Source organism: Prionailurus bengalensis, chromosome D3 (genome assembly GCF_016509475.1).
Source record: "Prionailurus bengalensis isolate Pbe53 chromosome D3, Fcat_Pben_1.1_paternal_pri, whole genome shotgun sequence".
NCBI lineage: Eukaryota > Metazoa > Chordata > Mammalia > Carnivora > Felidae > Prionailurus > Prionailurus bengalensis.
In genome coordinates, this window is record NC_057356.1 from 24,662,573 (window position 1) to 24,675,346 (window position 12,774).

General features: G+C 58.5%; 1 protein-coding gene across 1 annotated transcript in view; it reads left to right on the forward strand.

The window, feature by feature from the left end:
- The first annotated feature begins 2,352 nt into the window (after nucleotides 1-2,352).
- MN1 (MN1 proto-oncogene, transcriptional regulator) overlaps nucleotides 2,353-12,774 on the forward strand; it is a 48,254-nt gene continuing 37,832 nt past the window's right edge. Inside the window, exon 1 of the mRNA XM_043558047.1 lies at nucleotides 2,353-7,367. Within this exon, the coding sequence (XP_043413982.1) occupies nucleotides 3,572-7,367 (3,796 nt within the window). The 5' untranslated portion in view covers nucleotides 2,353-3,571. The remainder of the gene's footprint in view (nucleotides 7,368-12,774) is intronic.

The following is a 12,774-nucleotide window of genomic DNA, read 5'->3' on the forward strand; positions in this document are numbered from 1 at the left end:
CTCCAGACACGCACGGAGACATAATGCTCCTCACAGAGGGCCTCCTGAGACGCACAGCACCCGGCACCGATGGCTCTGGATGAGGTATGTGACCAGGTGTCAGGAGCTTTGCACGGGCCTTTGCCCAAACTGGGTCTTCCCCTTGGCCACCATCCCCTCTAGCCGTCCCCTTCCTGACCAGGAAGCTCAGGGTCTCACCTGCTCTGGCCTGGGGCCCTGGGTGGGTGGGTGGGTAGGGTCTCTGGAGGCCCACCCAGTACCTCTATTTCTTTGTGCCTAAATCAGCCAAGCCTCAGTCTTTTCCGGCTCCCACTTCCCTGTCACTTTGCTAAGTAATAATTTCCATGTCCGATTCCATTTCTTTCTAGTTCTGAAACCTCTAAGCTATCAGCAAGAGGATAGTTCACATGAAAACTAATTACACAAAATCAATATTTAATCACAGACCAACAACCTGATCCTGCAGAAAAATCCTTTTAAAACTCCACCGCCCTGTACAAATACTTCTTCTCGATGCTTATTTATGGACCCCATTTTTGGTGGGGGTCATTTTCATTTTTAATTTCAAAAAGAAAAAAAGATCTGGGTAGACATCCACCACAGGAAGATCCCAGGAAGGGCCCTAGATCTGAGCTGGCTTTGGCTCTCTGAGTTTCAAAGTTGCAAGTTTTTATTGCCTGTTTTCATGTTTATTCTTTTTGGGAAGGGTGTTATTTTCTCCCGGAGTCCCTCAAGAGACCCCGGTCGCTGTCCTCCCCTCACCCGAAGTTGAGCCGTGTCCCTGGCATTTTGGCTCTGGAACACCCAGAGTCTGCCTTCCCAGCAGTGACTCCAGGGAGCGATGAATCCGTGTGCACACAACGTGGTAACTTTTTAACTCCCGCCCGCGACGGTGGAGTGCTTAATCTGAGGTTTTTAAATAAAAAGGGCTCAGGGGTTGGTTTTATTATAACGTTTATTTCATTTCAGATTTCATGCGCAATTTAGCAAACGCTAGACAGACTTGGGTGATAAACACTTTCTTTTGTGGGGGGAAAGGCATTTTTATACACCATGCTTAATTTTATTTAGATTTAATAGCGATATCAGGGGCACTTCAAAGAAAGTTCTTTTTTTTTTTTTCCTCCCCTTCTCCTAAGAATGCTGGTCTGCTAGCGAAATCGCCTGGCGCTATTTTATGGCAAGGGAAATTACAGGCCTTCTCCCCCTTCCTCCCTGACACGCACTTTAGGGAGGAAAACACACACACACACACACACACACGCAGGCACACAGAATAAACACCTTCCCTACCCTCCATCCCCTCTAACTCCCAACTTCTAATTGCAAGATAGATTTCAGCCTCAGTGGGGATCAGGAAGATCTAAACATTTTAACTAAGATTATTGGGATAAATATTTCATAAAGAGCAGGGCAGATATTAAATTACTCTTATTGATTTTAGTATCACAACCCAATTCCGTTCTTTGGCCTCTTCAGTTTAATTGATCTCTTAAGGAGGCCAACCTCGCGCCCGCAGAGGGTCTGGGCCTTGGCCCGGGTGTCCGGGGTAGGATGCTCCAGCGGGTCGGTGCACCTTCTGCGCGCGGGTCTTCTTTCTGGCTCTGCGTTCATCCGAGGTGCACACCGCCCCCCCCCCCCCCCCCCCCGCTCCACACTCCCCCCACAAGTGGCCAAGCGGTTAAGGCTCCCCTGGGCGGAAGCCGGCGACCGAGAACGGGGAACCCCGGGCAGGGAACAATTGTGCGCGCCCTAGTGAGGAGTGAGCAAGCGCCCGGGTCTTTCGAGGAGAACCCTAACTTCGGGATCCCCCGTCTGCTTTCACCTCCAGGAAAATCCGAGGGCCGGCTAACTTGGGTGCCACTAGTAGGCAGACAGCGGTGGAGACCCGAGGGTTCGCCCCGGGGCTGAAGCGCAGCTGACTCTTAGCGACTTTCCGTGCTCAGTCCGAGAGCTTTGCTTGGCGACCCCATTGTCTAAGCGCCCCGCACCGCTTACCGCCCACCTCCCCGCCCCCTGCCCAACCCGCAGGTCTCGCTTCAGTTAGGGGTGGGGAGTTGGGAACTGTGTGAGTGGGCAGGGGGGCGAACAAAGCCAAGCTCCCGCCATTCTCCGCCGGCGCCCTCTCCGCCCCGATGCGCCAGGAGGCCAGGGCGCGCCCCCCAGCGCACTGGCGCAGGACCCCGAGGCAAAACCCGAGCAGGGTACTCCGGAGCCGGCGAAGTGCGGGTTCATGGCGGGGGCCTCAGCAGCCAGCAACCAGGACCACCTTAAGAGCGAGCCCCGCCCCGGGACCGGAGCTCGGGCTGCGCTGATTGGTGCAAATGTAATGGCTGAAATTGATTGCTGAAATGCAAAACTTGTTGCTGCTTCTCCCGGCGCTGGGCGAGAGGCAGACACCGAGAGGGGAGCCGAGACCCTCGGAACGCCCCACGCAGAGCCCCCCCGCCAGCCAGGAGAGGGGTGCACGGACCCCCCCAGGATTGCCCCCGCCCCCCCATTCTGGGCTCGTAGAGCGTAGCCGGAACGCCTCAGCCCGCTCGCCCAGCGTGGCCCCCCAACCCGCGTACACCCCCCTCCTCGGGTCCGAGGGGGACTCGCGAAGCACCTCGGAGCGGAGGCACGGAATCCGAGACTCGGAGCGACCCAACCTCTCGTCTCGCTGCCCGCCCGCGCCTGGAACCGGGCGCGGAGACCCCTTCGAACTCAGAGACCGAATAGAAGAGGACAGAAGCGGCAGGCGGCAGACGTGGCCGCGAAGCGGCGCGCCGGGGTGCAGAGCACCCGCCGCGGAGCAGGGGAAACCGCGCCTTCCCTCAAACCTCGGCTCGGACCCCGGGCGCCCGCCGCCTCCCCAGCCCCGCTTCGCCCTCGGCTCAGGGCCCGCACTCGTGATGCCGAGCCGAGCGTCCGGCCCTCCGACCCGCTGAAGAAACAGTAGCAGCTTGCTCGGGGCCGACGGAGACTGTGCGAGCGGATCGTCCTCGGCGGAGGCTTGGGCTGCGGAGCGCGGGGACTCCGGGGGGCGGGGGGGCGGGGAGGGACTGCTCTGTCCATGCCCCGGCGCCAGCCACGGCTTTGAAGGGTCTCCTTGCTCGGCCCCTTAGCAGCTCCGCCACGGACTCCAGGAGGCTTCGGGAGACGTCCTGGGGCTTCCCACCCGACCCCGATCGGACTTAAGAAGGTGATCGCTCCGCTCTCCCTTCCTCCTTCCCGCCTCCTTCCCCCCCACTTAACTTTTTGTCTCCACTCGCCCGCAGCTCCGTCCCCTCCGCGCAAACCCACCCGCGTCTGTGCCAACTGCCGGGGCATGGGCCCCCCAGCACGGCTCCTGGAGGCCTCGCGGCACTGCAAGATGTGAGAGGCCCGGGTCCGGCAGAGCCAGAGCTTCGGGAGAGGAGCTGATAGCCCCCAGCCTCCACACGCAAGCGAGGCGGCCGTGCGCACTGCGCCCCCGCGGTGCTGAGCGTCCCGGAGCGCCCAACCCTGGGCCGGAACGTTTAGCTGGCCGGAGGCGCGCCGCGGAGAGCAGGCTGTCATGCCCTATTGATCCCCCCGCCCCCCGCCAAGTATGTTTGGGCTGGACCAATTCGAGCCCCAGATCAACAGCAGGAACGCTGGCCAGGGCGAAAGGAACTTTAACGAGGCCGGACTAAGCATGAATGCCCACTTCAAGGCCCCGGCTTTCCACGCGGGGGGACCCCCTGGCCCCGTGGACCCTGCCATGAGCGCGCTGGGCGAGCCCCCGATCTTGAGCATGAACATGGAGCCTTACGGCTTCCACGCGCGTGGTCACTCGGAGTTGCACGCGGGGGGGCTGCAGGCACAGCCGGTGCACGGATTCTTTGGAGGCCAGCAGCCACACCACGGCCACCCGGGAGGCCACCACCCCCATCAACATCACCCCCACTTTGGGGGCAACTTCGGCGGTCCGGACCCAGGGGCCTCATGCCTGCACGGGGGTCGCCTACTTGGCTACGGGGGCGCCGCCGCCGGCCTGGGCAGCCAGCCGCCCTTCGCTGAGGGTTATGACCACATGGCGGAGAGCCAGGGGCCCGAGAGCTTCGGCCCGCAGAGACCCGGGAACCTCCCGGACTTCCACAGTTCGGGCGCCTCGGGCCATGCGGTGCCTGCCCCATGCTTGCCGCTGGACCAGAGCCCTAACCGAGCCGCCTCCTTTCACGGCCTGCCCGCCTCCAGCGGCTCCGATTCCCACAGTCTGGAGCCCCGAAGGGTGGCGAACCAAGGAGCCGTCGACTCGCTGGAATACAATTACCCTGGCGAGGCGCCCTCAGGACATTTCGACATGTTTTCGCCCTCCGATTCCGAAGGGCAGCTGCCTCATTATGCGGCGGGTCGCCAGGTTCCCGGGGGCTCCTTCCCCGGTGCCTCTGCCATGCCCAGAGCTGCAGGCATGGTGGGCTTGTCCAAAATGCACGCCCAGCAGCAGCAGCAGCAGCAACAGCAGCAGCAGCAGCAGCAGCAACAGCAGCAGCAGCAGCAGCAGCAACAGCAACAGCAGCAGCAGCAGCAGCAGCAGCACGGCGTGTTCTTCGAGAGATTCGGCGGGGCCCGCAAGATACCGGTGGGTTTGGAGCCGGGAGTAGGCTCCAGGCACCCGTTAATGCAGCCTCCCCAGCAGGCCCCGCCACCCCCTCAGCAGCAGCCCCCGCAGCAGCCGCAGCAGCCGCCGCCGCCGCCGCCGCAGCAGCCGCCGCCACCCGGGCTTCTGGTCCGACAAAATTCGTGCCCGCCGGCGCTCCCGCGGCCCCAGCAGGGCGAGGCGGGCACGCCCAGCGGCGGCCTGCAGGACGGGGGCCCCATGCTGCCCAGTCAGCACGCACAGTTCGAGTATCCCATCCACCGGCTGGAGAACCGGAGCATGCACCCTTATTCGGAGCCTGTGTTCAACATGCAGCACCCCCCTCCCCAGCAGGCGCCCAACCAGCGGCTGCAGCATTTCGACGCGCCCCCCTACATGAACGTGGCCAAGAGGCCGCGCTTTGACTTCCCGGGCAGCGCGGGAGTGGACCGCTGTGCTTCGTGGAACGGCAGCATGCCCAACGGCGCTTTGGACAACCACCTCTCGCCCTCCGCCTATTCGGGCCTCCCCGGCGAGTTCACGCCGCCCGTGCCCGACAGCTTTCCCTCAGGGCCACCCCTGCAGCATCCGGCCCCGGACCACCAGTCCCTGCAGCAGCAGCAACAGCAGCAGCAACAGCAGCAGCAGCAGCAGCAACAGCAGCAGCGCCAAAACGCGGCCCTCATGATTAAGCAGATGGCGTCGCGGAATCAGCAGCAGCGGCTGCGCCAGCCGAACCTGGCTCAGCTAGGCCACCCCGGGGACGTGGGCCAGGGCGGCCTGGTACACAGTGGCCCGGTGGGCGGCTTGGCCCAGCCGAACTTTGAGCGCGAAAGCGCGGGCGCGGGGCGCCTGGGCACTTTCGAGCAGCAGGCGCCTCACTTGGCGCAGGAGAGCGCGTGGTTCCCAGGTCCGCACCCGCCGCCGGGTGACCTGCTGCCCCGCAGGCTGGGCGGCTCTGGCCTGCCGGCTGACTGCGGCCCGCACGACCCCGGCCTGGCGCCGCCCCCTCCCCCCGGCGGCTCCGGAGTGCTGTTCCGTGGCCCTCTGCAGGAGCCGCTGAGGATGCCCGGAGAGGGCCACGTGCCCGCGCTGCCCTCCCCCGGCCTGCAGTTCGGGGGCAGCCTGGCCGGCCTGGGCCAACTGCAGTCGCCCGGGGCTGGGGTGGGACTGCCCAGCGCTCCCTCCGAGCGCAGGCCCCCGCCGCCGGATTTCACAGCACCGGCGCTCGGGGGCCAGCCTGGCTTCCCGTTCAGCGCGGCGAACCGGCAGGCCACGCCACACAGCGGCCCGGGCGTGAACTCGCCCCCGAGCGCGGGCGGGGGCGGGGGAGGCACGGGCGGCGGCAGCGGAGGGGGCGCCTACCCGCCGCAGCCCGATTTCCAGCCCAGCCAGCGCACCTCGGCCAGTAAGCTGGGCGCGCTGTCGCTGGGCTCCTTCAACAAGCCCAGCTCCAAGGACAACCTGTTCGGCCAGAGCTGCCTGGCCGCACTCTCCACCGCCTGCCAGAACATGATCGCCAGCCTCGGGGCCCCCAACCTCAACGTGACCTTCAACAAGAAGAACCCGCCCGAGGGCAAGAGGAAACTGAGCCAGAACGAGACCGACGGCGCGGCTGTGGCCGGCAACCCGGGCTCGGATTACTTCCCGGGGGGGACCACCCCTGGGGCCCCAGGGCCTGGAGGCCCGTCGGGGACTAGTAACAGTGGCTCCAAAGCCTCGGGGCCGCCCAACCCGCCCGCCCAGGGGGACGGCACGAGCCTCTCCCCAAACTACACCCTGGAATCAACATCCGGGAACGACGGCAAGCCGGTCCCCGGGGGCGGCGGCCGGGGACGGGGTCGAAGAAAAAGGGACAGTGGTCACGTGAGCCCCGGGACCTTCTTCGACAAGTACTCGGCCGCGCCAGACAGCGGGGGCGCGCCTGGGGTGAGCCCAGGGCAGCAGCAGGCGCCAGGCGCAGCCGTCGGGGGAAGCTCCACGAGCGAGGCTCGCGGGGCTCCTACGCCTCACGAGAAAGCGCTCACGTCGCCGTCGTGGGGGAAGGGGGCCGAGTTGCTCCTGGGGGACCAGTCGGACCTCATGGCTTCCCTGGACGGCGGGGCCAAGTCGGACGGGAGTTCCCCGCACGTGGGCGAGTTTGCCTCGGACGAGGTGAGCACGAGCTACGCCAACGAGGACGAGGTGTCGTCCAGCTCCGACAACCCCCCAGCCCTGGCCAAAGCGAGTAGGAGCCCCCTGGTGACAGGCTCGCCCAAACTCCCTCCCCGTGGGGTGGGCGCTGGGGAACACGGACCTAAGGCGCCCCCGCCCCCGCTCGGCCTGGGCATCATGTCTACCTCTACCTCCACCCCTGACAGCTACGGCGGGGGCGCGGGCCATCCCGGCACGCCGGGCCTGGAGCAGGTCCGGACCCCCACGAGCAGCAGCGGTGCGCCACCCCCCGACGAGATCCACCCCCTGGAGATCCTCCAGGCGCAGATCCAGCTACAGAGGCAGCAGTTCAGCATCTCCGAGGACCAGCCCCTGGGGCTCAAGGGTGGCAAGAAGGGGGAGTGCGCCGTTGGGTCCTCGGGCGCGCAGAATGGCGACAGCGAGCTGGGCAGCTGCTGTTCCGAGGCGGTCAAGAGCGCCATGAGCACCATCGACCTGGACTCCCTGATGGCAGAGCACAGCGCCACCTGGTACATGCCCGCTGACAAGGCCTTGGCGGACGGCGCGGACGACGACAAGACGCTGGCACCTTGGGAGAAGGCCAAACCCCAGAACCCCAACAGCAAAGAAGGTATATGCGCTTGTTCCCTCCTCGGCTCCCCCAGACCCGTCCCCACCCCCCACTGCAGGCCTCAGCCTCCGCCTTGAATGCTCCATCCAAGGGGACCATCCCTTGGGGCTGAGGAGGGCACAGGGCCCTCGTAGTGCCCAGCCCGGGGCTGGATACCCTTCCTTTGGGTACAGCAAGGGCTCTGTGGGCAGATCCCCCACTTGCCCCTCCCCCCAACCTCCAGGCGCTGCTGGGTAGATTCTAGGTACACACTCACATGGGGACTTAGATGGCAGCCCTTTGGGGATTATCTTGAAGTCCCTTCACCAACTTTTAGCTGAGCTGCTCGGTGGTGCTCAGACCACTAGGCAGGCCCCTTTCCTTTCACACCAAGACCCCTCCTCACCCTCCTCATTTGGGCCGCTTCTACTTTGTAGGAATTGCGTGCCTCTCCCCTGCCCTCCCCTCCTTCCTGGTAGGATACCTGGGAAGTTGTGTTAATACCTTCCCACCTTTTCCTAGTCACCCAGAGCCTCCAGCTTGAGGCTGTGTATGCCAGCATCTTTAGGGGGAAAAAAAAAAAGTTACCAGAGCTGGCGTCAGCAGCATCACTCAGAGGCAACGCCTAATTTGACATTTGTTCCTAATGAATAGCTGTTTTGTCTCTTCTTAACTATTAGAGTTGCATTAGAAACCTGGAGACCTGTCTGGTGGTGGGAGGCAGGCCCGCTTTCCCTGGGCATCTCCTTGACATTTGGTTGGGGGGGGGTTGCTGGGGCCGGGGTGGGGTCTGCTTGGCTCAGCCAGGGCATCATTTGTGTAGGGGGGATGTGGGTATATATTCTTAAGACACAAAGGACCCGCGTTTGTCAATATCTCTCCAGGCTTTGGTGACAGATGTCTGGTCCCAGCTCGTGTTTGCAATCTGAGCGCAGCCTCCCCACCAGGCCCGGGGTTGGAGGGGGGTGGGGTGGGGACTTTAAGGTGGGTGGGGTGGGGGTTAGTAAATGGACCCCCACTGCAGTTAAAGTACTAACAGTTTTGTTTTGTTTTGTTTTGTTTTGTTTTGAACCAAAAGAGGACCGGACTGCAGTAGATAACCATTTTGTTTTAATGAGGCCTTCCCCCCCCCCCCCCCCCCAGATAATTGCTTCTTAAAACTAGGTAACATCCTCATTCCCTCTCCCCCCATCCGCACTTTTTCTTTTAAGCCCCAGTTGCCTCTCCTGGGTTTCACCAGGCCCAATATTACTGTGGAGGCCGGGCCAGCCGCTGCCGATAGAACCCTCTGCCTTTAAAACCCGAGGCCCCAGATCCTTGCTCTCTCTTAGAGTTCTCTTCCTCGGTGTTGGTGTGCCTGGTCCTCCCGACCCTGGGTTTAAGGTGGCCGGCAGGTTTTAGGAGGGACAGGGGGAGGGGAAGCGCGTGCAGAGTTGGGTGGCTCGGGGAACTCGGGGCTTTCACCGCGCCGTCCCGGGGAGCTTTCCCGCTTAGGTTTTTCTAATTCATGAATGCGGCCTCGCGGCTTTTCTCTTTGTTCGCCTCCTGCCCAGCCCGGGACGCCGCTCTCTCATTTGAAGCTGGGTGTTTAGCATGCACAGCAGACGCCTAGGCTAGCATCAGCATTCTCCAGGCTTCTCCTAGGCAAGGCCATAAATTGGTTAGTTTGGGACCCTCCGCTTCTGCTCCCTGTTTCTTCCCCCCCTTCCTTTTTAAAATGGAGTTGGACACCGCACCCTGCATGCCCAGGGCCGCCTCCCCCCCCCCCCCACCCCGTCTCTTTTATTTTCTTGTACACAACATCTCGATCCTACCTCCCGATGGATGGATCGATAGCTGGTTAGCACAAATCCCAGCCCCTGTCACTTCTACCTGGCTGGGCCTGGCTGCCCCTCCCCCTCCCCGTCCTCCCCTCCCCCCTCTCCCAGTAATTAAGAACATATTGGCCAAAATAGGGGTGAGAAAAGTTTTTTAAAAACCCCTGATTCTGAGAATTAGTGAAGAAAAACCAGTAGCTGGTGGCCTTCGAGTCTTCTGAAGGGCCTCCAGTAGACTAGGAGAAGAGGAATTGAGTGGTTTTAAGATTTTGTTTTTTTAAGGTGTCACAGAGCCCTCTCTTCCCAGCCCAACTAATCTTCCTTTCCAGGAAAAAAAAAAAAAAAGATTGCGGGCTGTGCACGAAGAAATGTCACTAAAGATACGTTTTGTTTTGTTTGTTTCATTATCACAGTCAGAGGAGCGAAAATATTTTTTTGGAAACAGATGCTAGGCACTTTAGGGTTGATTTCCCCTGTAAGCTAACCGCAGCCCTCCCCTGCACGCGGAGGGGGACTTCCTTCAGGGACCGGGCTGCGGGGCTGGCCTCCTTAGCAGCATAGGCAGGGACAGCCACTTGACCTCCTTTGTTTTCCACTCTGTGATGTGGGAAGGACAGTTTCCTAGATAAAGCCCCGAATTGAGGTCACTCGCAGCTTCTGCAGCCTTGGGGCTGCTAGTTAAGGCTTTATAAGGTATCTGCATCTGATTCCTGCTCCCTTACTGGTAGTAAATAAGGATGATTAAACTTTTCATTATGATAACACCCTGTGGCTCCATCTGCACATGCTGTATAAATAGGTACACAGAGCCTTCAACAGGCCCCCGAGTCCCCTGGCTGGAAATCCGAGTGAAGTGTGCCACTTCAAAATAGAGTCGAAGAAGAATTTTTAAAGTAACACATTCTGCTTCCCCTTAAACACATGCCTGTGGGCCCGTCAGCCGTGAGGCAGGGTGTCCGGCAGCTTTGAATATACCTTCTGGAGGTTCCGGCCCCCGGCAAAGACCTTCCCTGCCACCCCCTCTCGGGCAAAGCCCGTTTTGGTAATGATATTTTATTTTGTCACGCCGTAAAACACGCCAGTACTAATGTGATTAAATATTAACACCGTTTCTGAAATTCTTCGCTCCGATGACAAAATGCTCGTCGGTATTTAACGAAATGATCTGTGCTGGGATTGGAGAGGACGAATAAGTCTTCAGAACTGCACAAGCCGTGGAGTCAGTGGGACGTGCCCAGATTGTCTTATGGGGTCTAGATGTCCTTCAGAGGGGAGGGAACCCAAGTGGCCAGTTGTAGTTCTGGCAAAGTCCAGGCCAGGATCACGTGTGATTAGGATTTTTTTTTTTCTACCAGGTAAGCGAGCTTCTCCAAATGACGCTTCTCCCGACTTCTTCACCCGCCAAACAACTTTTATAATAATGAAACTCTGCATCTCATCTTGAGGTTCTGTTTGCACAAAGTTGGGGTGGGGGAAGGGTGAGGTTGTGCAGAGGGGCTGGGGGGGAAGAGAAAAAAAGCCAGCTTGAGTTTGGGACCTATTCAGACATCTGTTATATCAGTGAGGATTACATGAATTTGAGACTAGTTTGCAACATCGTCTACCTATCCTTGTAATAGGTGTGTGGCTATTGGAGGAATTCCAAAACAGAGGAGGAGGAAAAAAAAAGCCCTGAGAGATTGCAGATAAAGGGAATTAAGTCTGAAAAAAGTACGTTCACCCCCTCCGGGCCCTGAAACGATTTTCAAAACTTGAGTTAACCGTATTCTGTGATAAGTTTATCCCTGCCAAACTTCCACTCCGTTGCTTGCTCTCTGTCCTGAAATCCGGAGTCGTCTCGAAACGTTCCTTCACACACACTGAAATAGGAGAGGGCTTCATGTATGCTTGTGCATGCAATCCTGCCCTTTTTGGAAGTATGATCTTTTTACAGTGATGCGGGAGAAATTTTTGGAATTTCACGCTTCTCTCAGCGTGCCGGTCGGACAGCAGTAAGCAGGGCTGAGAAATAGTAGGCAGGCAGGATGTGGACACTGAGTTTTCTTAGACATGGAGCAGGCTGGGGCGGGGGGAGGAGGGAGGTCCTAGGGCTGTTTCCTGAGTCGTTTCCCCCACTGCCCACAGCGTGGAGAGAATTTTCTAGGCTCACTCAGACTTGTTTGGGGAAGGCAAGGCTCCTTGCCTTCCCATTTCCCTGCGAAATCACCCAGCACGGGTTGCATGCCTTCATGTGACTTTTGCGCCTCCGGAAGATGTAACCCAAAACTTCGCAGGTGTTAATCAGGGGTAATGTAAACAGATAGGAGCCCCCTTTGTGCAGCTGACTTTCCAGCCAGCTTGCTCCCCGGCTAGTCCGGGACATTCTACTACTGTTCTTTGGTGCTTGTTTAATATTTCATGGCTGTAATAAACCTGTCTTCTCTGCCCGCCTCCCGACATAAAACCCCAACATAGCACACACATCTGCAATTATGCATTTCTACTAAATATTAATAAAGGACAAGGATTTTTTAAGGGTTTGAAGCTTATCGGTGTTGAACTTGCTGTGGTTTCCACCGCTGGGTTTTTCTGGCTGTTTTGATTTTAAATAGCCACTGCCTTCCGATCTATATCAGAGACCTCTGTTTTGTTTCCATGTGTGTATCTCTACCTGTGAGTATATAAATGTATACGGTTTTTGTAGATTGAAGGGTTTTCCTCAAGGATAGCTTTCTTTAATATAAATTCATTTAGATTTCTTGTGAGGCCCTTCAGACCGGAAGTAAGGGACTGTTGAAATGTACTTCTATTTTATTGAAGTTTCTAGGAAGGGAGCGAGGGCTGGTTAATCTAATATCTCTTTCTAGCAATGAAATTCTATGATTCCTGATACGATTTTGTTTGCCTGACAGAGGTATTTAAATTTCCACACAGAGTCTTAATAGGCCCTGAAAATCTTAATAGGTCCTGAAAAATAGATCCTGCCCTTGCCAAGAAGTTACTTGATACTCTCTGCTGATATAAAATATACATCTTTAATAAACAGTCCGGGAGGACCAGGTGAAATTAGAGGAGGGGAAATTCTTCCTACTCTGGCAGGACAAACTTGAGTATGTCCTTGGGATTTTTCACAGGCTCTCCTGAACCCACTCCACGCTGGAAGATTTAGCAAAATCACCTTTTTCTCCGCTTGGCCGACAATCACATGGGGTCGTGTTCTTTGCCCCAGGAGTGATCTGCTTTGCCAAAGGCATTCAGGAGATAAAGACTCCTAGTAAGGAACACTGTATTTACCTCTGTTTGGTTAATTTTAGAGAATAAAAAGCTATAGCTTTTATGTCACAGGATCAGATGTCCGGGGACGGGGAGTGTGCGGGGGGCCAGTAGGCCTCCCAGCAAATTGCAGCATAAACCCCCAAACCTTCTGATGTCAGAGGGGACCTGGGTCTGTCCGGCGGGGATGAAGGGAGGGCAGGCCCTGTAACCAGTGGGGGTACCTCTGTCCTTCCGTCTCTGTCCCCCTGTTTGTTCCAGCCAAATATGCAGTCTGGAGGGTCTGGAATAACCGGCTTCATCATTTTGACTCAAGTCGGGATTGTGACTTGCCGAGCGGTGTGTTTGTTTTAGGACGG